Here is a 26,356-nt window from a genome sequence, read left to right as displayed (position 1 = left end):
ACCAGTGTGAAATGTTCTCTAAACCTGGAGATCATTGCACAGAACCCCCTCAACATGTATCGTTTAGAAATCAATGTGCAAGATATGAATGATAACGGACCTTCATTCCCAATAAATGTTCATACTTTGAATATAACCGAATCCACGTTTCAAGGCGAAAGATATCCCCTGCCCAGCGCTGACGATGCTGATATAGGAAGTAATACAGTGAAAACATACAAGTTGAGCCCGAATGAACATTTCTCTTTGGAAGTACAGAGCGGCAGCGAGCAGAGCATGTCTGCTGAGTTAATACTACAGAAAGCTTTAGACCGAGAGAAACAGGCTGTGATCCAGTTGTTACTGACTGCTGTTGATGGAGGAACACCTGCCAGGTCCGGGACATTACAGATAATAGTGAATGTGATAGATGTGAACGATAACAGTCCCGTCTTCAGCAAACAATTGTACAAAGTACGTATAGCAGAGAACATACCAATTGGCACACATTTAATAAAACTGAACGCAAACGATGTGGACTCAGGTGTAAATGGGGAAATCGTTTATTCTTTGATAAGCCACGGGAAGGAAAAAACATTGGACGCGTTTCAAATGAACAAAGTGACTGGCGAAATCACAGTTAAAGGAACTATTGATCGCGAGGAGAATGCTGCGTTTGAGCTGCATGTACAGGCCAAAGACAGGAGCGCTAGTCCTCGCACAACGCATTGTAAAGTCTTGGTAGAAGTGATTGATGTCAACGACAATGCTCCAGCGATCTCAGTAACTTCAATGATGAATGCAGTCAGAGAGGATGCAAGATCAGGTACAGCAGTTGGTCTAATAACAGTGTCTGATAAAGACGGGGGTATAAATGGAAAAGTACACTGTAAAATAGTAGACTCTGTTCCGTTCAAATTGCTGTCCTCCTATAAGAACTATTATTCGTTAGTGGTAGAGGGATCTCTAGATAGAGAGACTACTTCCCAGTACGATGTAACCGTTATAGCTACAGATGAAGGCATCCCACCTCTCTCCAGTAACCGTGTCATTTCTGTTTACGTCGCTGATGTGAATGACAACGCGCCTCGCTTTTCAGAAACGATATTTAATGTTTATCTAAAGGAAAATAGTCCCGTTGGAGGGCTTATTGCCAGCTTGACTGCCCATGATCCAGACATGAATGAAAACACTCAGATGTCTTATTCGTTTTTAGAAGGCAATAATGGCAAACCCTTGTCTACAATGATAAACATAAACTCATTAACTGGTGAGATATATAGCATACAGTCATTTAACTTCGAAGAAGTGAATACTTTCCAGTTCCACGTTCAGGCCACAGACTCTGGTGCTCCTCCACTAAGCACCAACGTCACTGTCAACGTTTTTATCCTGGATGAGAATGACAACAGTCCTGTGATTCTCCCGCCATATTCTGACCACGGCGCGGTTAATTCTGAGAACGTTCCCTATTCTGCTGAAGCGGGATACTTTGTGGCCAAGATCAGGGCCGTAGACGCCGACTCTGGTTATAATGCGCTGCTTTCTTATCACATCTCCGAACCAAAGGGGACCAATCTCTTCAGAATAGGAACCAGCAATGGAGAAGTACGGACTAAGAGACGCATGAGTGACAATGACTTAAAAACTCACCTGTTGATCATTCTGGTGTCTGATAATGGCGAACCTTCACGGTCTGCCACAGTGTCTATTGATGTTGTGGTCGTTGAAAGTACAGGTGACACGCAGACAACTTTCAGACAGCTGCCTGTAAAGGAGGAGAGTTTCTCAGATTTAAATCTGTATCTGCTCATCGCCATTGTGTCAGTATCAGTGATATTTATACTGATCCTCATCAGTTTAATAGCTGTAAAATGCCACAGGTCAGACGGCAGTTTGAGCAGGTACAGCTCCCCAATGATCACCACGCACCCTGACGGCAGTTGGTCTTACTCCAAATCTAACCAGCAGTATGACGTGTGTTTTAGCTCCGACACACCAACGCCGTTTCCACTTGCTGATGGTGAGCTGATCGGTATTAATGGAGGGGATACTTTTCAGAGGACGCGAACTCTCCCTAACACAGAGAAGGTAAGGGCAACTATTCGTTTGGCGCTTTTTTTCATTGCGTTGTCGTTATATTTCCGACTGAAATATTACTATTATCTTGCTTGCACTTTGTAAATATTTTCTTAAATATGTAAAAATCTATCGCACGAATTTAAATCCTTTATTACTACTAAGACGGTTCAAATTGTATTGGTGCGGTTTTGGTTAGCTGAAAAGAAGCTCAAAATCAATACCGCACGCTGTTAGGCGTCTCTGTTCAGCACCATGGACAGCGACATACGGCTGCTTTGGTTAGTGTCAGTCTCATTCCCGCCAACATGTTTTCTCGATTAAATTGATGCATTGTTATTAATAGTCTCCTCTATTATATAAATATACCAACCTGTCGAAATATAGTAGTTCAGTTGTTTATTGCATTTAGATTTATTTTAAACTGCAAAACCAACTATTTATATACCAGGGTTGGCTGGCCTTCTCCAGGCTCTCGTAGGCTCAGTCACCAGTATACTTTTATTTACAAAGCCATTTTGGGTTTACCACCATTTTATTTGCCATTTTTATTCGTCATAAATGTGGTGGGTACTCTCTTCCTTCGCAAGACTTTATCCTGCTAACTGTTCCAAATGTCCGAACTGAATTTGGTAAAATGACTTTTATGTACTCTGCCCCATCGGCTTGGAACGCCTTACAAAATGCTTTTAAACTGGAAGAACTTGTCCTGATTGGTGTTTTTAAATTATTGATGAAAGATTTTGATGCTGATTCCTTAACCTGTCAATGTTTTTAATTGACTGTTTTATGATTTTCTTATACTCCCGTGAATTCGATGTTTTTTTAAACTATATTACCTGTAGTTTTTCATGTTGTCTGTCTATAATTGTGTAATGACTTGGTGCTGCCTATCTTAGCCAGGACGCTCATGAAAAAGAGATTTCAAATCTCAATGAGCCCTTCCTGGTTTAAAAAAAACTGGTCTGTGAACACCATAGCATGTCTAGCTATACTGGTCATCCGCTGTTTGGCACGTTGGGCTAAGCGAGAAGATACATGTTGGAAGAAAGTATTATTCATTGGATCAATTTGGTTGTTTGTTTATTTGTTTGTTGTGTAGACACCCCTCATGTTAGATTCTAACACCGTGAAGAACTCAGATAAGGCTGTGTTCTTGTTAAATAGCGCAGTAAGAGCACTTGGTGTCGCTGTAGACCGTATATTCAACATTGTGGGGCTCATTCTTCCCCTAACTCCCACTGCTGAAGGTAGAGTCAGGGGATCCACTTTAGATAGGCATGTGTGTAGAAACAACCGTGGTATACTAGAGATTTGTCTTATACAACGCGATGTTAGCAATATTATGAATCTACTGTAAACAACTCACAGAAGGTCTGTGCATAGCGATGGGCCTTTCCGTGCATTGTGGATATTGTTGGATTCGGATTCTGCTGCTTCTTTGTCTATTCTGTCTCAGATGAGGTGAACAAGAGAACCGTTGTTGAGAATATAGCCAAGGACCTCAACCTCAATTTTCAGAAACTTGAGTCCCATTTGTGAATGTGAGAATCAACAGCGCGGAGCTGTGTGAGAACAATCCGATGTGCAGGCCATTACGCACAATCATCTGAACATTTTTCGCGTTGAAATAGAGATACTGGATATAAATTATTATAAACCTTCTTTCTTGGTAAATTCATTGGCATAAATTAAATGTTTACGAAAACGCTGCTGCGGGAGAGTGATCCTTTTCACCCAGTGACTGAGGATGCGGATGTGGGCAGATGTGGCTAGTATTAATGGAGGAGATACTTTTCAAATGACACACTCTGCCAAACAGTGAGAAGGTAAGGACAACTTTTCAAAATAAATATTTTTTGTCATTGAGTTTAGATGTATTTTTTACTGACAAATTGTTGTCATCTTGCATGTATATTCTACAAATTCTTCATAATTTGAATCCCTTTTAACTTGACGAGATAGTACTTGGGTATGTTTAGGTTAGGTCAAATCCAGCTTTAAATGCTGAGGTGTTTAGCGTTTCAATTCAGCTCTATGGACTGCGACATACGACAAATTGCTTTGGATTTTGTCAGACTCATTCATACTAACATGTTTACTGCATTACGGTTGCTCCGTGTTCTTTTTGAACCTGTCAAAATAGTATCGTTTTTGGTGTTGTTTATTGAAGAAGTAACAACCAGTATAGACATGCAAATGAATTTGCATCATTTACGTAATTTTTTTTATCAGCAGTCTCATTACTGCCAGGGGTAGTTTCCTAAGCCCTTCGTACCATATTGTCATGTGCTAGCAAGTCTCTCACCCTACATTATTTACTCGGTCATGTTTGCAATGTCGCAGAACTCTTACTCGTTTTGGATACTCATGCGTAATTACGCATGACCAACCCAGCTTTTTTCTAGTTCGAAGATGCGTTCTTGTTATAGTTTTATCATTTTAGTTGAAATAGTACTCTTTAAAAGGTAGATTTGGCCAGATTGGTTTGGTAAGAGTCACGGTGGCGTAATTGACACACAGCAGACTCGTTTTGTCAATAGTATTTATGCTGTAGCCTATACATACAGAACACACAGGATGTCGCTGTTGACCATGACAATCATTAATAGGAGGAATACTGCTGGACTCCTCCTCTAGTGAATACAAAAAAAAGAATCGAGTTGAAACCAGTGGTTTGTTTTCGACAGGAGAGGGAAATTGTAGTTTGTCCCAATCACTTTGGTTGTACTAGCACGGACTAGCAGAGCCAGCATTAGGCTATGTTCATTTTTTCCCTTTGAGTATTGTTGCAATAAGCATTCCTTGTACAGCGATGGGCATGTGTGACCACAGAAGACGTGTTTGGATAGAATATCTTCTGCTGCTTTGTTCATGGAGATTGTGTTCTGGACAGTTCGTGTATTCCGTCTCAGAGGAGGTAGATAAAGGCACATTTGTTGGAAATATCGCTAAAGACCTTAATCTAAATTTGAGAGAACTGGTTTCGAGAAAGATTCACATTGTAACGGGATCTGAAAGGAGGTATTTTGATGTCGACTTGAAGACAGGTAATCTTTTTGTCTATGAGAGAATTGACCGAGAAGCCCTCTGCTCAAACTCAGTAAAATGCTCCATTGATGTTGAGGCGATATTGAATAATCCTATGCAGATCCATCGTATTGAAGTAAACATTGTGGACATAAATGACAACCCACCATCGTTTGCGGAGCGCATTCATGTTGTCAATATGACTGAATCCGCCTTTCCAGGGGACAGATTTCCTTTACCGTTCGCCAGTGATACGGATGTTGGAAGTAACTCTGTGAAAACCTACAAACTGAGTCTAAACGAACACTTCTCTCTGGATGTACAAAGCGGCAGTGAGCAGAGTGTGTCTTCTGAGTTAATACTACAGAAAGCTTTAGACCGAGAGAAACAGGATGTGATAAAGCTTGTACTGACTGCAGTTGATGCAGGAAAACCTCCACGATCCGGAACTCAACAGATAGTAATTCACGTAATAGATGCCAACGATAATACTCCGATTTTCTCCAAATCTCTCTATAAAGTGCAAGTGTCAGAGAATGTTGCACTTGGAACTTTAATTCTAACTTTAAACGCAACAGACTTAGACGAGGGGGTGAACGGTGAAATCGAATACTCATTCACTGGGAAAGGAGAAATGGGCACACAACATGTCTTTCAACTCAACCAGCATACTGGTGGATTAACAGTTGAAGGGCGTTTGGATCACGAGGAAAACCCTGCGTTTGAAATCCGCGTACAAGCAAAAGACAAAGGTAATCCACGAAGGAGTGCCTATTGCAAAGTCATAATTGAAATACTTGATGTGAATGACAATTCCCCAGAGATCATAGTGACGTCACCCCCTGTCGCATTGAAAGAGAGTGCTGAGAAAGGAACCGTTGTTGCTTCAATAAACGTGCGTGACAAAGACGGTGGGAAAAATGGACTCATCAAGTCCGAAGTAATCGGAGATGTTCCTTTTAAATTACAGTCGTCTTATAAAAACTACTACTCTTTAGTTGTAGACGGGCCTCTGGACCGAGAGAGTGCATCTCTTTATAATGTAACTATTAAAGCCACAGATGAGGGGACCCCACCTCTCTCCAGCACTAGTGTTATTACTGTACACATTTCTGACGTGAATGACAACGCGCCAAGCTTCCCAGAGCCCATACTAAACGTGTATATCAAAGAGAATAGTCCAGCGGGGCTTCGTGTTGGCAGCGTGACAGCGAATGACCCTGATATCGATGAAAACTCTAAACTTACTTACGCAATATCGGGACCCAATGACGCGCATTTTTTTTCGTTTGTAAACTTACATTCTCTAACGGGTGAACTATACAGCTTGCAGTCATTTAACTACGAGGAGATAAACACATTCCAGTTCCACGTTCAGGCCACGGACTCTGGTGCTCCTCCACTAAGCACCAACGTCACTGTCAACGTTTTTATCCTGGATGAGAATGACAACAGTCCTGTGATTCTCCCGCCATATTCTGACCACGGCGCCGTTAATTCTGAGAACGTTCCCTATTCTGCTGAAGCGGGATACTTTGTGGCCAAGATCAGGGCCGTAGACGCCGACTCTGGTTATAATGCGCTGCTTTCTTATCACATCTCCGAACCAAAGGGGACCAATCTCTTCAGAATAGGAACCAGCAATGGAGAAGTACGGACTAAGAGACGCATGAGTGACAATGACTTAAAAACTCACCTGTTGGTCATTCTGGTGTCTGATAATGGCGAACCTTCACGGTCTGCCACAGTATCTATTGATGTTGTGGTCGTTGAAAGTACAGGTGACACGCAGACAACTTTCAGACAGCTGCCTGTAAAGGAGGAGAGTTTCTCAGATTTAAATCTGTATCTGCTCATCGCCATTGTGTCAGTATCAGTGATATTTATACTGATCCTCATCAGTTTAATTGTAAAATGCCACAGGTCAGACGGCAGTTTCAGCAGGTACAGCTCCCCAATGATCACCACGCACCCTGACGGCAGTTGGTCTTACTCCAAATCTAACCAGCAGTATGACGTGTGTTTTAGCTCCGACACACCAACGCCGTTTCCACCTGCTGATGGTGAGCTGATCGGTATTAATGGAGGGGACACTTTCCAAAGGACTCGAACTCTGCCAAACAGTGAGAAGGTAAGGATAACTTTTCATAATGCTTTTTTTGTCATTGAGTTTAGATAAAGGTGAGCCATTTTTACTATTCACAATTTGTACTAGCTCTGTTACTCTGTTTTATTAATTCACTGTTCATGTCTTTGGGTTTTATCAAAATGTTGACATTGACATTTTCTTCAATTGTGAATTGAAGTCAAATTCCACAACAGCAAATGCTGTTTCATCAGCGTTAGTAGCCTACGGAAGTAGAGTATAGACCTATCCCAGAGCCACCACGATAGCGGCAGGGTAGCCTAGTGGTTGACTAGTAACCGGAAGGTTGCAAGTTCAAACCCCCGAGCTGACAAGGTCGTTCTGCCCCTGAACAGGCAGTTAACCCACTGTTCCTAGGCCGTCATTGAAAATAAGAATTTGTTCTTAACTGACTTGCCTAGTTAAATAAAGGTAATAAAGCAGCATCTGTACTGTGGTATAATTAGGCCTATTTCAGCACCACTTGTGTGGAAAGCAGCGTCTGTACTGTGGTATAATATAGGCCTATTGCAGCACCACTGGTGTATGTATGACCCAACATTTTGCAACATTCAAATAGAAATATGTAATGTACAACAAAATGTAATGAACAAGGAATCATGTTGGCTCTATTCATGGTATTTCTATCTACAACATTCAACAACGTCTGTTCGTGTCCTGTACAAAAAGAGTGCTCCAACTCTTTTTTTTAACCTCAATATAGACCTTTTGGAAGCCTTTCTTGATAAGCCATTCTTATTATTTTTCCGTTGTTGTTGCTGCAGACCCTTCCTTTCCTTTGTTTTCTGAAGCACGAAGGCACACTTTCAACTCTATAGTATAGGCCTATTTCAGCACCACCGGGGTGGACAGCGACATACAGTATACACTGAAGTAGTGTATTGTCCTATTTCAACACCACCGAGCTACACATCCGCGTTCTTCACCCTTCTGGTTTACTAATGTTCCTCAAACACAGATCATCAAAAGCTCAGCCTTTCCATACTTACAACATTTATATAGGCTTTAAGATGATATTGGAGATGTTATGTTACACAACTTCACCAAAATGAACTTTAATCATTTCAGTTCCAGATGAAAGGGAAAAACATCATAACCTTACATTCCCATTGATCTCCAATGAGTTCTGATGTGTGTCATTTATTTAGCTGGGGGATTATGAACTAGAGTGGTGAAAGACTGTGGTTTGCTGAGGCTCATTATGCTAGTGATCCTCTTTACATGTATCTGTTTAACAGCTTCAATTGGAATCTCACATTTAACTACTGTAATTAGGATTAATATGAATGTAGGGTTTTCATTGTTATTAACCTGTTCATCTAAAGTACAGTATAATCTCAATGTCAGTGGGTCAGTTCATCATGTAGGTTAATCATCATAGAATCATTGCTATGCTCTCACGTGCCCATTCTCTGTCTCTGTGCATGGCCCCTGCGGATGGGCCTGTGCGTAGAGATGGTCACAGACGGTCCTGCCTGCCTGTTTAACTCACAACTTAACCTCCATGTTATCATGTTAACCTTTCTTTGCACTCTCTGTGTTTGGTCTGTGTCCGTCACAGCTTGTGTAGCCATTTCTCCACAGTCTCTCTGGGCAGAGATAATCTTGGCTCTCATTGCATAACATCTGATGCTTGTGTATCTCAAACTTACATGTACACCTCCCATTGACATCAATGCATCACTTCAGCATATCTCACGCATTCGGCCCATACATTCTGCAGTGTATTTCTAGCGACTGCATTGCATATATTTTATGCCACTGTTCCTCGGAGCTCAACTCTGACTGTGTGTTGTGGTTCTCACTGAGGATAGGAAATGATAGCATGTTTCTGTAATGCCGTCCCACGGGTCATTTGAGCATGAGTCCTTGACAGAGGACATAGATGAAGTGGGTCAAGCCTGTGGTTCCGCCTGGGCCATCTGGCAGAGGCAGATACATGGATTAGAAGCTCCTGGGTCTGCAGGCCGGAGCCCTGGAGCAATCCCACCTGCATTATGTGTGGAAGGCAGGAGGATTCACGCTCACTGCTGCACTGAGAGCGATACCGCAACTTCAGGGAGACACGTCTGGGCTAGAGCCCTGCTCCCCCACCCCCCACCCCCGCCCTCTCTCTCTCTCTCTCTCGCTCTCTCTCTCTCTCTCTCTCTCTCTCTCTCTCTCTCTCTCTCTCTCTCTCTCTCTCTCTCTCTCTCTCTCTCTCTCTCTCTCTCTCTCTCTCTCTCTCTCTCTCTCTCTCTCTCTCTCTCTCTGTCTCTCTCTCTGTCTCTCTCTCTCTCTGTCTCTCTCTCTGTCTCTGTCCCTGTCTCTGTCTCCCTCATTCACATTCTCTCTCTCTCTCTTTCACATGCTCTCTCTCTCTCTCTCTCTCTCTCTCTCTCTCTCTCTCTCTCTCTCTCTCTCTCTCTCTCTCTCTCTCTCTCTCTCTCTCTCTCTCTCTCTCTCTCTCTCTCTCTCTCTCTCTCTCTCTCTCTCTCTCACTCTCTCATATTTGCATTCTTTCTTTTCTCTCTGCCATTTTCACAGATTTCAGTGTCTTGTATCACCATATTACAGCAGGCTCTCATGAAAAGTGTGGTATACTAATCCTTAATAAGATTTCAATATTTTCCCAAACTCTTTGTAAGTGCTTCTAGAGGCAGACTGAACCAGTTGAGGGGATTGAGTCTCGTTATGCTCCTGGTTAATCACCTACTCCCTGAGAGCAGGTGATTACATAGAGCCCACCTCTATGTTGGGTGGCTGGGATAAGGATTCTGATTAAGGACAGTTTTTCACTTGTTTGTTTTACAGATTAAGTGTGTGTCACACTGAAATGACATATTTCATAGAGTGGCTGTGTATGTTGTTTCATTTTTTATGTTGTACTTTTCTATCCTGTCTTAGCTGAAAGTGTTTGGTACAGCGTTATTGTGCGATTCCATTTCCCCAGTCCACTCCCTGAGCTGTTGATAGATAACATTTCTCTGGGAGTCAGAATACTGGTTCTCTGGGACTACACAGGGCCATTTACTAATACTGCGTTATAAGCCATATTCAAACCCTGTTGTGCAGATAGCGTCCCAGTAATACTGAGTTTCTTAACTTTGCCTGCCTATAGTTAGTAGTGCTGTAGGGATGTCTCAGGAAGAGAGATGAACAATTCCCTGCAGTGCAGCAAACACAGAGGAGAGGGGACGGAAAAGAGAATAGGAGCGACAGGATGTCCTTTCATATCTTTTTCTTCTGTTTGTACCTTAAGCAAGCCTGCTCCAAATACCTAATGGAATTCAGGAAGAATTGTACATTCATATTAATAGACTCATATATTTGGGAACATCTACGTTTAATTTATGCTGAGAACTGCAATAACGAGGACGTGTGATGTAATAAGCAGAGTCTCACACACACACATTTGCTTGCAGGCTGTGCAGGATGCCTGCCAGTAATATTCTGCTCCATATTTCCCCACTGCACCACTGAAGCCAGAGCTAAGGCTATGGCTGGGGGAAAGGTGTGGCCTCGGCTCACACACACCGTCACATGCAGGTCTCTCTCTCTTTTCTCATCCCACACCCTGTTGTATTGTGTCTTTCCCTACTTCATTTTCTTCCTAGAGTCCCTGTCTATTTTTTGGACAGATTTTTCACAAATGTCACCTCTTCTGTGGTTCCTTCGTCTCTTCATTATTCAGCAGGGCCAGTTTGGAGGCAGCAGCATGCCTCTTGCCTGGCCTCAGCAGTGTAACACACTACTCTGGCTTTAAATAACCGCACAGTCATGAACAGTGAAGCTCTCAAATTCACAATCACAGTCTACTTCATTATAACAAATATCATCCACCTAATCTCATACTGTGCGGTAGGAGAACATCATGTTTGGCCAATCTAAATGTTCATTTTAAGGTACATCTAAAATGGTAAGTCGTAGTCTATCTGTCACTATACAACCATAATTCGTCCACCCACATCTATTACTCGTATCACATCCAAACGTCAAAGGTCATGGACCAAAACCAAGAGCATAACATTACTACAGATCAGTTCAGACAACCTGCACACCAGTGGAGGCTGCTGACGGGAGGACGGCTCATAATAATGGGTGGAATGGAGCAAATGGAATGGCAACATGCACATGGTTCTGATGTATTTGCTACCATTCCACTTATTCTGCTCCAGCCATTACCTCCAGCCATTACCTCCAGCCATTACCTCCAGCCATTACCTCCAGCCATTACCTCCAGCCATTACCTCCAGCCATTGCCTCCAGCCATTACCTCCAGCCATTACCTCCAGCCATTACCTCCAGCCATTACCTCCAACCATTACCTCCAGCCATTACCTCCAGCCATTACCTCCAGCCATTACCTCCAGCCATTACCTCCAGCCATTGCCTCCAGCCATTACCTCCAGCCATTACCTCCAGCCATTACCTCCAGCCATTGCCTCCAGCCATTACCTCCAGCCATTACCTCCAGCCATTACCTCCAGCCATTGCCTCCAGCCATTACCTCCAGCCATTACCTCCAGCCATTACCTCCAGCCATTACCTCCAGCCATTGCCTCCAGCCATTACCTCCAACCATTACCTCCAGCCATTACCTCCAGCCATTACCTCCAGCCATTGCCTCCAGCCATTACCTCCAGCCATTACCTCCAGCCATCCTCCCCAATTAAAGTGCCATCAACCTCCTGTGCTGCAACACACATTTGAAAGGAGTGAGGGAAATAGAAAGTGAGAGAGGGCGAGAGCTAGAGAAAGAGATGGATGGATGGATGGATGATAATACATACAGATACACACCTGGATATCTCTTCAAGTATGTGGCTCCCTCACCAATTTATATGCAGATGATGCATTGTCATACTCAGCTGGCCCCTCCCCAGATTTTGTGTTAAACGCTCTACAACAAAGCTTTCTTAGTGTCCAACAAGCTTTCTCTACCCTTAACCTTGTTCTGAACACCTCCAAAACAAAGGTCATGTGGTTTGGTAAGAAGAATGCCCCTCTCCCAACAGGTGTGATCACTACCTCTGAGGGTTTAGAGCTTGAGATAGTCACCTCATACAAGCACTTTGGAGTATGGCTAGACGGTACACTGTCCTTCTCTCAGCACATATCAAAGCTGCAGGCTAAAGTTCAATCTAGACCTGGTTTCCTCTATCGTAATCGCTCCTCTTTCATCTCAGCTGCCAAACTAACCCTGATTCAGATGACCATCCTACCCATGCTAGATTACGGAGACATCATTTATAAATCAGCAGGTAAGGGTGCTCTCGAGCGGCTAGATGTTCTTTACCATTTGGCCGTCAGATTTGCCACCAATGCTCCTTATAGGACACATCACTGCACTCTATACTCCTCTGTAAACTGGTCATCTCTGTATACCTGTCGCAAGACCCACTGGTTGATGATTATTTATAAAACCCTCTTAGGCCTCAATCCCCCCTATCTGAGATATCTACTGCAGCCCTCATCCTCCACATACAACACCTGTTCAGCCAGTCACATTCTGTTAAAGGTCCCCAAAGCAAACACATCTCTGGGTCGCTCATCTTTTCAGTTCACTGCAGCTAGCTACTGGAACGAGCTGCAATAAACACTCAAACTGGACAGTTTTATCTCAATCTCTTCATTCAAGACTCAGTCATGGACACTTACTGACAGTTGTGGCTGTTTTGCGTGATGTATTGTTGTCTCTACCTTCTTGCCCTTTGTGCTGTTGTCTGTGCCCAATAATGTTTGTACCATGTTTTGTGCTGCTACCATGTTGGGTTGCTACCATGTTGTTGTCATGTTGTGATGCTACCATGCTGTGTTGTCATGTGTTGCTGTCTTGCTATGTTGTTGTCTTAGGTCTCTCTTTATGTAGTGCTGTGTTGTCTCGCTTGTCGTGATGTGTGTGTTGTCCTATATTTGTATATATAAAAAAAAAAATTCAATCCCAGACCACCGTCCCCGCATGAGGCCTTATGCCTTCTGCTAGGCCGTCACTGTAAGTAAGAATTTGTTCTTAAACTGACTTGCCTTGTTAAATAAAGGTGAAGTAAAACAAATGTGACGTGTTTCTAATCGTGTCCTTGTCTTCTCTAAGATGTACAGTATGTTATTTCTTATGCATGGCTATAGCTGCCCAGGCAATAATAATCTGGTGTTTCTATCAGTCCGTCTCTGAATGGCTTGGCTGGTATGTTTCTGCTGAGGGCTGCAGGTGGCAGACCAAGCTAAACTGAGATGTGTGTGAGCCTGCTAGCACCAGCTGTCCACTGGCGCCCTCTGTTGGTGTACTGGTGGTAGTGGAAGGTGGGATGATGGGAGTTTTCTCTGGCAGAGTCTGTAGGAGGCTTGTATTTGACCTGTCTTGCTCAGCCAAGAGATGTATCCATTAGAAACCATCAGTGCTTGACATGATTTGTAGAGGTTCTTTTTTTGTATGTGATGTGATGTTCTCTTAACCATCACAAAGGGAAATCAGTCATTGTGTCAATGACCTCACAGAGGAACATTTATTTTGTACTTTATTGTTGACTCACAATATTAAGGTTACAGTGCACTCACTGTCTCTCAATCACGATATAACAGTAACTGTTGACAAAATGACATGACAGAGGATTCTCAATCACAGACAAACACAACCGTTCGGAAGTTTGGGGTCACTTCGAAATGCCCTTGTTTTTGAAAGGAAAGCACATGTTCTACTTGTCCTCTTGCTCAGTTGTGCACCGGGGCTTCCCACTCCTCTTTCTATTCTGGTTAGAGCCAGTTTGCGCTGTGCTGTGAAGGGAGTAGTACACAGCGTTGTACGAGATCTTCAGTTTCTTGGCAATTTCTTACCTGAAATAGCCTTCATTTCTCAGAACAAGAATAGACTGATGAGTTTCAGAGGAAAGTTATTTTGAGCCTGTAATCGAACCCACAAATGCTGATGCTCCAGATACTCAACTAGTCTAAAGAATGCCAGTTTTATTGCTTCTTTTATCAGAACAGCCGTTTTCAGCTGTGCTAACATAATTGCAAAAGGGTTTTCTAATGATCAATTTGCCGTTTAAAATGACACACTTGAATTAGCTAACACAACGTGCCATTGGAACACAGGAGTGATGGTTGCTGATAATGGGCCTCAGTATGCCTATGTAGATCGTCCATAACAAATCAGCCGTTTCCAACTACAATAGTAATTTACGAGAGTAACAATGTCTACAATGTATTTCTGATGAATTTTATTTTATTTTAAATGGACAAAACATGTGCTTTTCTTTCAAAAAACAAGGAAGGTTCTAAGTGACCCCAAACTTTGAACGGAAGCGTATAAGTCAGGACATTCTCACTCGTTCACATTATAAGGGCTCCCGGGTGGTGCAGTGGTCTAAGGCACTGCATCTTAGTGCTTGAGGCGTCACTACAGGCAGCCTGGTTCGATTCCAGGCTGTATCACAACCCGGACATGATTGGGAGTCCCGTAGGGCGGCGCACAATTGGCCCAGCGTCGTCCAGGTTTGGTCAGTGTAGGTCGTCATTGTAAATAAGAATTTGTTCTTAACTAACTTGCCTAGTTAAATAAAGGTGAAATTAACAAAAGGAAAACATTAAAATGATAGGCTAAGGCACCTAGTCATGTGTGGAAAAATAGTGTTTCTCTAGGAATTATCATGGCTTCCCATGCTCAGTGTGATATGATTAGTCACAGTTTCAGTGTGACCGTGTGAGAGTTGCTGGAGATGCTTGACCCATTTGGATCAGTGAGTCAGAGCAGAGAGAGGATACTCTGGCTGCAGCTGATGAGGAGGAGCTGTGAGGTCATCAGTCATCGCCCAGAGCCGTCTGATTACACCAGAATGGACAAAGGAGGGCAGTGAGGTCATCAGCCATCACCCAGAGCCGTCTGATTACACCAGAATGGACAAAGGAGGGCAGTGAGGTCATCAGCCATCGCCCAGAGCCGTCTGATTACACCAGAATGGACAAAGGAGGCCAGTGAGGTCATCAGCCATCGCTCAGAGCCGTCTGATTACACCAGAATGGTCATCAACCCGCTCCAACAGCTCTGGAACTGGATCAGAGTTCAAAGGGAGGAGAGTTGGGATTATCATTCATAGCTCAGGGCTCCAGGACTGAAACAGGGTGTAGTAAGATGCACAGTAGACATGTTTGTGCATTGGCACAGAGACGCAGACACAAATTAGCAGTCATTCTCTGACTCAAGCCTTCCTGGTTTCCATTACTATGTCATACACAACTCATTGACCTTGAAGATGATATGATGCAAGTTTCTGAAATGCAACAGTTACTGCTGCCTCATATTCTGTGAATGGCAGGATTGCTCAATGTATAAAGTCCACCACCAGCTAGTTTTGTACTGTTCAGGTTATGATACTAAAGACAAACCAATCTCTCAAGCCATAGGAGCATGGGTAAGGGTGTAGTTGATGGCTAAGCTTCAAGTCAATTGTCACCTGCTTAATGTAGATACAGTATATCATGACACAGACTTAGAAATGAATAGACCTGACTTGCTCCTCTAACATATTGAGGTGTTGGGATGGACAAGGCAGAAATCAGCAGGCACTATGAAATGTGCACAATGTTGGGAACTCATACAATACTGCAGTGAGTCATGGACACTAGAGGGCACCCACTGTCACATCTAGTCATGCTGTTTCTGTGCTCAAAAGCTTCAGCTGGAGGCAACAGCAGTCTCCGGCCGCAGCTTGAGAACAAGAGGAGGGAAAGAGAGAGAGATGGATAAATAATTGGAACGAGTGGGGGGATGGTGTCTGATAAAGAGAGGAGTAGAACGAGGGAGATGCCGTTTTGAGTGCAGTTAGAAAGAGAAGGTTTGTCTTTAGTGTCCCTGTTGCAGTGGAGCCTGAGGCTGGTTGTGTGTCCGCAGTTGCCCTTGCCGAGGGCACTGTTCTGCTGTGCTGTGGTGGAGGCTGTCTGTCTGCTCTCTCAATTGAGTGCACCTCAGCTGAAATCCAGCACACTTACATAAGCGAGGAGGTCAGGAGAGGAGCTCAAACAAGGATCCTCAGAGAGAGATGTCTGAACAACGGTGTCCCGTCCGTGTTGGGTGTGAGGTCAGATACCAAATAGAATGCACCACTGTCTAGGGTTCAGATGTCATCATTATGTTGTGTCAACATGAAGGGGAGTGGAGTTGTGCCATCAGCCTTTTTTTCCACTTAGACAGACCCCTCTCCTCCTGCTCACTGTTCTGTGTCCTCCCCTGTACTAATCTTTGTCGCTCTCTGGTCCAAATTCAAGTAAGCTTTATTGACAAGAGAGGGGCTATCTAATGGTGTAAAGCAATTGATAGTAAACAGAAATAACACATTAACAAAAGGCACAAGTTATCAAAATAAAACACATGATAAAGACAAGGACTGGGTCTCCCATACCAGCCAAATCTCTCTCTCTCTCTCTCTCGCTCTCTCTCTCTCTCTCTCTCTCTCTCTCTCTCTCTCTCTCTCTCTCTCTCTCTCTCTCTCTCTCTCTCTCTCTCTCTCTCTCTCTCTCTCTCTCTCTCTCTCTCTCTCTCTCTCTCTCTCTCTCTCTCTATTTTATTCTATCTTCCTACCCATCTGTCTATGTCACTCTCTTTGCCTCTCACCTTGTCGCTCCGTCTGCGTCAGATAGCTTCTGGCTCCTGTTGATGAGAAGCAGGAGCTTCTCATCAAACGTTGTGTATGCACAAAATATGCACCAAAACATGCTTGTGCCAGTTTTCACGCAAATATTGGCATTTATAAAATCTGAACTTGACTTGAGAATGTGCTTATCCTCCCGCAAACGTCGAAGAATACATGGTAGATGGAAATCATATGAGGGTGGTCTATGGAAATAGGTTGATGGACTGTGAGAGTAGCTGAGGGGTGGTATAAAAGCTCATGTTCCGTAATAGTTTATTATACACGATGTATAATGTTTAAAGTACTATCTATCCAGATTAAGTGTATATCAACATGTCAAATAACTATATTATTGCTGTAAAATAGTGAGGATAGGCTACCATTTGCCCCATCTCTCATTTAATTGGACCCACTTCACAGACTGCAGTAGATATATACGCTATCTCAAGTATGTTGTTCTTTGCGATCTGATCCGAATCTTATAGTTTAATGATAGGCACCACAGCATATTCAGGTTCAGGAAAAAGTAAATGCAAAACGTTTGAATTCAACGACCCTTTTCCATGTCCACAACAATTTGCAGTTGTTTTTGTCTTTCAGAAACGGTCAGATACAGCAAGTCACAAGAAAACATTCTGCCAACACCTCCAAAGACATTTGATCAAGTTCAAGATTGCTATTTCCTTTAGATAGCCCACTGTCTTGTCCTAATTTCAATACTTCCAAAGTATACAGCAAATCAGAACGTTATTGTCACCGTAATGGGCGTTATTCAGCCGGAGTTATCATGTTCGTTCACAATTTTACAACAGGTCTGATTTATAACGGTTTAATGTGCGTATGTACGAAGTGCGCCAAGTTTATAAATATTTTTGTGCGTGCAGTCTTTTCAGAAATGTTGTTTAAAATGGCAACGTTTACAAATGAGGCCCCAGGATATTAGAACAAATATGTGTTCAGGGACCTGCCATTCCTGAGTCACTAGGAAGGGTTTATTGTATATTTACAGAGTGAGGCTGAGATATTTCAGAGTCCACAGCAGGAAACCCCTTCTTTGTGAGTGTAAGGTTGGGAAACTATACACATTTTCTCAGTGGAGACATTCCAGGCGTTATTTTCCCCCTTTCAGTATCCAACGAGGTAACATGGCATGATATGTAAGGTTCCGTTGCTGGTGTGCAGCAACATAATCTCTAGAATTGATTGGCTATGTTAGATTTGTCTATGTAAACTTTCCACTCAGTATTCCTTTGAGTGTTCAGCTCAGATGTCTCGTTTCCTCTTCTTGTGATGAGGGCAGGGATGTGGGGTTTGGGGATGTGGGGTTTCCCTGGCATGTGGAGAGAGGACTACGGATATGGCTGCTCAGTGAATTAGTGGTCTGCAATCCCCTGCCTACTGCTGGAATAACACCTATGTCCCAAGATCATCTGATTCTCTGCGAATGATCTGTTTTCACTAATGCATAGACCCACCTGGGTTTAGATTGACAGGTCTATGGGCCTGTGTTGCAGATAATGGGCTTTCAAACCGGTCTCTCTCTTTCTCTCGAGCACGCACGCACACACACATTCCATCATCAAAAGTCAAGTAAACAGTGCCTTTCAAACAGTGGCTTTTGTTAACCTTACAAGCTCACAAAGTGGGCAACACAAGCAAGCCGTTCAACGGCCTGTTAGATACGGCGAAAGCTATTGATACAAATTGACTTCACCGCTCACCGCTCAGAGTCATTAACGCGAGCACTGAGTTGTGATGTATCGCATCACCTGTATTTATTTTGCTGATGTCCGCGCCCAAAGTGTCTCTCAGCAAATACATGACCTTTACAACACCCTCCCTCTTGAAGTCTGATCATCTGATTTTAACCACAGAGACAAGCTTCTTACTTCTCTGTAGAAAAATAATATTTGTATTGTGTAATGTGTTGATAAGGTCTATGTATTCCATTTGTCCTTAAGGAGCAGGTTTGTGTTTGGCAATTTACCAACGTAACAATATGACTACTTACTGAGAAGTTCCAAAATTACAGTATATTTACTTTATGTTAGTTTGCCCAATGAGAAAGGAAGATATTGCATTTAACGCCATATCATTACAGTGAATTCGGCCAGTCTTTTAACATGTAGAGACGTTTTAAAGTCTCCATTAAAAGGCATAGGTCTACCACAAGTTCCCAATTCGCCAACTCATGTGTGCAGGACTCAATCATCACTCTGAATAGACTGTAGTTTATGTCATCAGTTTCAGAGTGTCAGATGAATTTGCTCCAGTTTTGTTGATGGATGCACAGAGAGCGTCCCTCGGGCGTGCTCGAAAGAATTACCCGAACTGTCTCGTGTCAAAGCTGTTACATGTAGACAATGATGAAGATGATGACAATCATGCTGATGAAGACCATGATGATGTGGGTGGGCATCATGAAGATGATGATGTGCACGATGAAGATGGTTATGGTGATGGTAAAAGTGATGGTGCTGGTAATTAGGATGATGCTGAAGAAAATTAGGGGTTGCCTAGTACTGCGTGCACCGTGGTGAAACAGAGGGGAAGAGAAGTCGAGCTTATTGGAGACACCGCGGGCATTTTAGATGTGATTATTTGAGCTGACACTCTGGGGTCGAGCACTGACAGCAGCGATCCTTGTGTTAGAGAAGGTTGTGGATGTCAGGGCGATGCACGTGATCTGCCTCGGTTTTGTTCCCTGCCAAGATGTGGAGGTGTTGGGTGCGCGATAGCAGAGTCGAGAGCTAATATGAGAGCCGCTTTAGGGGAAGCCGCCATGCAGCTGTTTCAATTCAAACAAAGGAGGTCAGGCAATTACAGTCCCCAGAACGTGCCTCGTTTGAGATACCTGTTGTAAAATTTGACTGTAGGGTTTTGCTTCGCAGCATGGGGTAATTGCACATTTGGTATAATGATAAAAAGGGTCTCGGGAATAATTGGTGGGGCAAGCCTGTATTATGAGCAACCACATTAATCATTTCATCTTCAACCATACAGCTGTGTAGGTTTTCCATCTCCATTTAAACGAGGGATATATTACAGTAGTTACACAATACAATGGCACAATCACACGGTAAATGGCTGTAAATAAAACCATTCGAAGGCAACGGATTTGGTGGGGTTGTATCCAGTCGCTGTTCCTTCTCTTAAGGTGCTGAAATTCATCCAGCCAGCGGTCTTTAAGCACGCGGCCCCTCCCCCCGACGGTCTGTCCCGACACCACCACACTAAGCAGTGGATTGAGAGAGAGACGGGGATAAATGGATGGGGAGGGGGCGGTTGCACCATTGGGGAAGAGGAGAGAGAGAGAGGGCGATACCGAGCACCAGTGGCAGGCAAACACACCCGTCAGCCGCGTGCAGAGGAGAGAAAAAAAGGCAGCACGGTCAAAAGAAACATGGATGCATTAGAGAAGTATCCACTCAAACAGATAACGGAATGGATGTGCCGTTCTTCATGCACCTAACGGGGAACGAATTAGCCTATTTTAATGCGGTGGTGCGAGGCGAGGTATTGCAAGCTAAAAAGGCGGAAAGCAGTATTTAATCCGTCTGCGGATCCCATGAGCTTGCAATGGCTGTTATGGGCATATGTAGCTGTATAGGAAACAATGTGGCTCTTTCTTTTGTTGTATTTTTCTTTTTGTGTGGCCTTTCACTTGGACAACTACGGTACTCTATTCAGGAGGAATTAGAAAATGGAGCGGAGGTGGGGGATCTTGTGCAAGACTTGGGGTTGGATATCCGAAAGCTCTCCAATCGAAAGATAAAGGTAACCACCAGTGGAAAACGGTATGTGGATGTCAATCCCCAAAATGGGAAATTACTTGTCAATGAAAGAATCGACAGAGAGACGCTGTGTGATTTGAGCAGCACCTGTCTTATACATTTAGAGGTGCTTGTTGAAAACCCATCCGAGGTGCACAATGTCGAGGTGGAGATTGTGGATGCGAATGACAATGCGCCGCAGTTCCCTAGTGACGAGTATCAATTGGAAATTGCAGAATCGGCTTTACCAGGGTCTCGTTTCCCCATTGAGAACGCCCTGGATCCGGATGTGGGATCAAATTCCGTTCGTCTGTATCGACTCAGCCCAAACGAACACTTCGCTCTTGATTCCAACAAGCCCTCCCTAAACAGCAAGAACATTGAGCTCGTGCTCAAAAAGTCCCTTGACCGTGAGCTGGCGCCTTACCACCAATTCATTCTGACTGCTGCAGATGGCGGAACACCAGCAAAAACCGGTTCAGCTCTAATTAATGTGCGAGTCCTGGACACCAATGACAACTTTCCTGTATTTGACAGCTCAGTGTACAAAGTCAAATTGTTAGAAAACTCACCAAAAGACACACTGGTCATCAAATTGAACGCCACAGACCATGACGAGGGTACCAATGGGGAGGTCTATTACTCTTTCAGCAGCTACACTCCTGAGAGAGTCAGACAGATGTTCAGCATGGACAGCAACACGGGAGAGATCAGAGTGAGGAGCATTGTGGACTACGAAGAAACCAACTCTTATGAGATGTACATTCAGGCCATGGATAAAGGCCCTGGTGCTGTGGCAGCCCACTGTAAGGTGGTGGTGGAGGTGGTGGATGTGAATGACAATGTCCCAGAGATAGTCCTGTCCTCTCTCTCCAGCCCAGTGAGGGAGGATGCCCGGGCTGACACCGTGGTGGCCCTGATCAGTGTCACAGACCGGGACTCTGGTGCCAACAAACAGGTGAACCTGGAGATACCGCCGGGCCTGCCCTTCAAGATCAAGTCCTTCAGAAACTACTACACCCTGGTCACCTCCGCCTTCCTGGATCGCGAGACCACTGCTGCCTACAATGTCACCCTTAGCGCCACTGACGGCGGCACCCCACCCCTCTCCTCCCAGAAGACCATACAGGTGGATGTGGCTGATGTGAATGACAACCCGCCGCGCTTCGAGCAGACCTCCTACACGGTCTATGTGACTGAGAACAATGCCCCCGGGGCCTCGCTGTGCACCGTGAAGGCCCAGGATTCCGATGTCAACGAGAACGCACGCATCACCTACACCGTCCTCAATGACAACAACCACGGTATCCCCGTCACCTCCTATGTATCTGTGAAGGCCGACACGGGAGAGGCATACGCCCTGCGCGCCTTTGACTACGAGTCACTCAGGGAGTTCCACTTCCAGGTCAAAGCTCAGGACGGGGGCATCCCGCCCCTCAGCCGGGTGGCCACTGTCTACATCTACATCATGGACCAGAACGACCACATTCCTGAGATTGTCAAACCTCCAGGCAACGGCACACGCTCTATAGAGACAGTGCTGAAGAATGCTGAGGCTGGCGTCCTGGTGACCAAGGTGGTGGCGTACGACGCAGACGCAGGTCCCAACGCCTGGCTGATCTATGTGTTGGATCAGTCCACAGACTTGGACCTGTTCAAGGTGCATGAACACACAGGGGAGATCCGCACCACACGCAGGGTCCTGGAGGATAACTCCACCTCCTTCAGCCTGACTGTACTGGTGAGAGACCACGGCCAGCCTCCTCTCTCCTCCACCGCCACCGTCAATGTGGCCGTCATGGAGGTGCCACCCAAGGTGACCCCTGACCCCAAGAGGGTCATCCGGCCCCACAGCACCCTGCTCTTCTCCAATGTGACCCTCTACCTGATCGTGGCCCTGAGCGCCACCACCTTTGTGTTCCTGGTGACCGTGGTGGTGCTGGCCATCGTGCGCTGCCATGCCTACTGCACCCAGCCTGGTTCCTGCTCCCCCTGCTGTGTGTCCCAGAAGACCCCCCCTGATGGCGGGAGCAGCAGCACAGTAGGTGGTTCTGGGGGTGGAGGTGGTGGTGGGGGACAACCCAATAACAATGTGGCGCTGCGGAGAGACCTCAAAGTGGAGCCTCACTACATTGAGGTGCGTGGGAATGGCTCCATGACCAAGACCTACTGCTACAAGACCTGCCTGACGGCCACCTCAGGAAGCGACACCTTCATGTTCTACAACACAGGCCGGCCCATCAGCGGCACCTGGGGTTCCGAGCGCTTCTTCACCGGCGGAAGCGGGTTTGTAAGGAGACTGAGCATGCCCGATGCTTCATTGCAAGTCTGTCCAGAGGTGCGTCATTTTTTACCTATCAAATGATAGACAGGTCGTGCATGGCATTCCAGAAGTAGTCTCACAATCTGTCACCTCTCCAGATTACATACTAGGCTTTAATATGTATTGGTTACTGTATGTTGGTGCTGGCTGTCTTAAATGAGTGTTTTAGCATTCCGTCATACCACTGTTCTTGATTCTGTTTGTTACATGAAGGGCTTTGGATGCTCGGTAGTTCTACATTCTAGCTGAAGTTGTTCGTTGTCATATTTTTTGCTTTGTTGTCATATTCTAGTTTTGTTGTGCTGGTACGTCTTGAGACAGTGTCCGTTTTGACATGTTTCTTTGATGACTGGCCAGTGTGAGTGTTTGTGTGTCTCTTTGTTCCTCTCCCTGGTTACACAGTGTAGCTTCTTCCTCCACCCAGCTCAGCGCTTACACTGCATTAGTGTCAGATTGGAAGACTTTTTGGAGTCCTGCTGTATTTCTGATGATTCAGGGATTTGAGCTTCACTTTGATGTTGTCATCAAATATTCAGTCAGTGCAGGTCAATTTGACTCTACCTCTGGCTCATTCTCTGTCCAAGTGTGTTTGACTTCATCATATCTCACAGTGTCAGGCTTTGTGCCTGTGATTTCTCCAGTTTAAATGGGGATGCACAGTATCTGTGTGTGTGTGCGCGCATGCATATATTTGTGTTTTTTCTTTCTTTAAATTGCAGTAACCCCAAACTCCTTCAAAATCCTTCCTGTCTTTTCTCTCCAGTCTGCCACATGGACTCCTCACTCAGACTTCTCTCTATTAGTCTTTTCTACTGTCTCAGCTCTCTAGACCCTCTTCCACTGCCGCACTATGCAGCCGTAGGACAGTGTTGGCATTCATATTCGAGCGTGGCTTAGGAGTCACGGCTGAGTGCTACAGGAAATGACAAATACGCGGCGCTGCACATGTTTACCACAAGGCTGGAATGTTAAGAACTGCAGCAGCAATGATGATAAACATGTTCTTTAGCAAGGAACCACTGGCTTGAGGTCTGAATGGGGCTTTTGTTTAACCTCAGTAAGACTTCCAATAGGTGTAATTAATTTCCATAAGAATAACAGAGTAGAGCTCATGCAATTAACGTTCCTGAGAGTGTGTAAATGGTTATTCAGCTGCTATGTCTTTTTAAATCCTTGGACGTTCGGGTTATGTTAGCCATGTTACAACGTCTGTTTATGGTTTGTTGTATTTTTGTACCTGTTTAATTGGCGTGAACTCATGTTTACTCTAACGAGCAGACGTGGGTTGTGTGCTCCAATGGGCTGGCTGGCGTACTCTCCGATGCTCTCCTGTTTCAGCACTCTGCTCTGGGGGCTGGATAGGTTGATGGTCAAAACGTTGTCTTAACGTTGTCAGGCTGTAGATTGGAGGCCACAGCAGTTGATTTTGGATGTTTTGGTGGTTATGTTGTTGTCCTGGATGGGTCAAGACAGTCCGTCAGTCAGTCAGTGGTGTAGGAACAATAAGCAGAGGCAAGATAAGAGTGGCGGTGGAAATGAAATTAACCTCCAGCCACTGTTTCCCAGACCCACAAATTAGATTCGCTCCGAGAGGCTGTGTCTCAGAGAAGGAGATACTCCCCTCAGAATTAAACTGATTAAAACATTAATAATGTAGGCTCTTTATCTGGGGCGCCTGCTGACTCCTGAACATGGCTGATGCTTAAACTACTACAGTACTGGAACCTACCCACAGGTCTGATGTCTTAAGGAGCTGATGATGTTGATGTCCGTGGTTATGATTTGTGTACATATCCAAAGTTCTGAAGCTCCGTTATGAACCTTCATACAATCATTAAAACCTTGTGGAAAGCAAACTAAACTGCAGGCTTTAATTATTGAGATCAATTCAAAGCACTCACGCCCACAGGGAGCAGCTTTCGGGAGGAGAACATCAATGAACTTTGAATAATGTGTGACTGCCCTAGGAGAGCCACCCTTAACCCTTTAACCCCGGTCCAACATGAGCAGGGGATGGAGGATGTGGTTGCCCTGGTGACAGAGGGGCTCTTCCTGATTGGATTATCCCAAAGCCCAGCTGCAGTCTGACTGATGAGGCAGTCATTTACCAAGGCTTACCGAGATTTATATACATACGTGCACACACACAGCCACACATACACCCAATATGATAAACTGACTCATACACAAACTCACAAATCCTCTCACAGAATAACTATCGCACAGACAGAAATACAGGGAATCAGAGAGTGTATCAGTGTGTCTCTCAAAGTCATTGCTTTGAGAAAGGGCATATGTGTTATGCATCACCGTTTGGGTCTTTACATGTCAAAAGAGTCAAGGAACACTATTTGACGCATCAAATAAGCTTGACATTTGACACCTCAAATAACACAATTATATTATAGAATGTTGAGTGTGCGGAATTTACACGTGCAAGCCAAGCGCCACCTTTACGATCACTGTCAAGAGCTGTACAATACTGCATTGGTAATACGGCATTATTTGTTCGACCAAATGGGAAAACGTTTGTGTGAGCATTTGAAATTAGATTAGGATCAAACGAGCAGGATCAAAAATATTTGCAAAAATAATTGATACAGACGTTATCAGCAACGTCTGGGGTGTCTAGCTAGCTTTAGCGTGGTACCTAGCTAGCATCAATACAACGAGCCTGAAAACAATGACCAGTAGTCATTTGCAGTCATTTTCATTATTCTTAGCAATGATTTAGGAATCAATGTGAGTAAGTAAGTATTAGCTAGGTAGCCACGTGTTGTTCTCCTATTGAAATAACTAGCTAGCCAGCTACTTAAACATGTTGCCCAAAACTAACATTATAAGCAGCCAGCTAGCTTTATCTGGCTAGTATGGCTTGATCAGGCCGGGGTATGTGCTGTGAAGCTAGCCACAATAAGGATTACCTACATTAGTGGAATTTGCGTGTTGCCTTCAAAATAAAAGTCCGTATTTGAAATTGATGCTGAAGGTTACAATTGATGGAATGATGACATATTTAGACTAGATAATGTTAATCAAGGTTGGAATGTTGGAATGTGGAGCAATGAAATGGAGTATCAGTTTACTTGGTAACACCCACAGAACACAACTGGGAAGAGTTTACGCAAATATTAGCATCATAGCTCTTATTTATTTATTTACAAGCATTTCGCTACACCCGCAATTCAATTCAAGCAATAAAATCTGCTAAATATGTGTTTGTGACCAATAGTACAAATTACGATTTGTTTATAGTGGGACTTTGACTGTGGAAAATCACTTCCCTGATCAGCCTATTGTGCATTTTGATATTCACATTGCGCTGCACAGCTAAGGATTGGGGGATCAGTTAAATGGGGTACAGTTTCAGTCTACTCAGTACCAGAGTGCTTTTTCCCATAAAGTCCTCAGAGTTTAT

At 44.3% G+C, this 26,356-nt stretch overlaps 2 protein-coding genes across 2 annotated transcripts in view; both read left to right on the top strand.

Annotated features, from left to right (window-relative positions):
- The first annotated feature begins 4,759 nt into the window (after window positions 1-4,759).
- Window positions 4,760-8,804, top strand: LOC123990573 (protocadherin alpha-11-like). The gene is made up of 2 exons (XM_046291192.1): window positions 4,760-7,219; window positions 8,796-8,804. The coding sequence occupies exons 1-2, from the start codon at window positions 4,874-4,876 to the stop codon at window positions 8,802-8,804; spliced, it is 2,355 nt and encodes a 784-aa protein (XP_046147148.1). The 5' UTR covers window positions 4,760-4,873.
- Window positions 8,805-20,106: 11,302 nt separating this feature from the next.
- The window catches only part of LOC124008233 (protocadherin alpha-C2-like), a 31,188-nt gene continuing 24,938 nt past the window's right edge, over window positions 20,107-26,356 (top strand). The window contains exon 1 of the mRNA XM_046319369.1: window positions 20,107-22,953. Within this exon, the coding sequence (XP_046175325.1) occupies window positions 20,422-22,953 (2,532 nt within the window). The 5' untranslated portion in view covers window positions 20,107-20,421. The remainder of the gene's footprint in view (window positions 22,954-26,356) is intronic.

This window comes from Oncorhynchus gorbuscha, linkage group LG02, assembly GCF_021184085.1.
Source record: "Oncorhynchus gorbuscha isolate QuinsamMale2020 ecotype Even-year linkage group LG02, OgorEven_v1.0, whole genome shotgun sequence".
In the NCBI taxonomy this organism is placed as follows: Eukaryota; Metazoa; Chordata; class Actinopteri; order Salmoniformes; family Salmonidae; genus Oncorhynchus; species Oncorhynchus gorbuscha.
The sequence above is the reverse complement of the archived record's forward strand: the minus strand, read 5'-3'. Positions and strand labels throughout refer to the sequence as shown.

Bases quoted from the DNA above. Each gene is read 5' to 3' on its own strand.
- LOC123990573 (XM_046291192.1), top strand. From the start codon at position 4,874: ATGGGCATGTGTGACCACAGAAGACGTGTTTGGATAGAATATCTTCTG.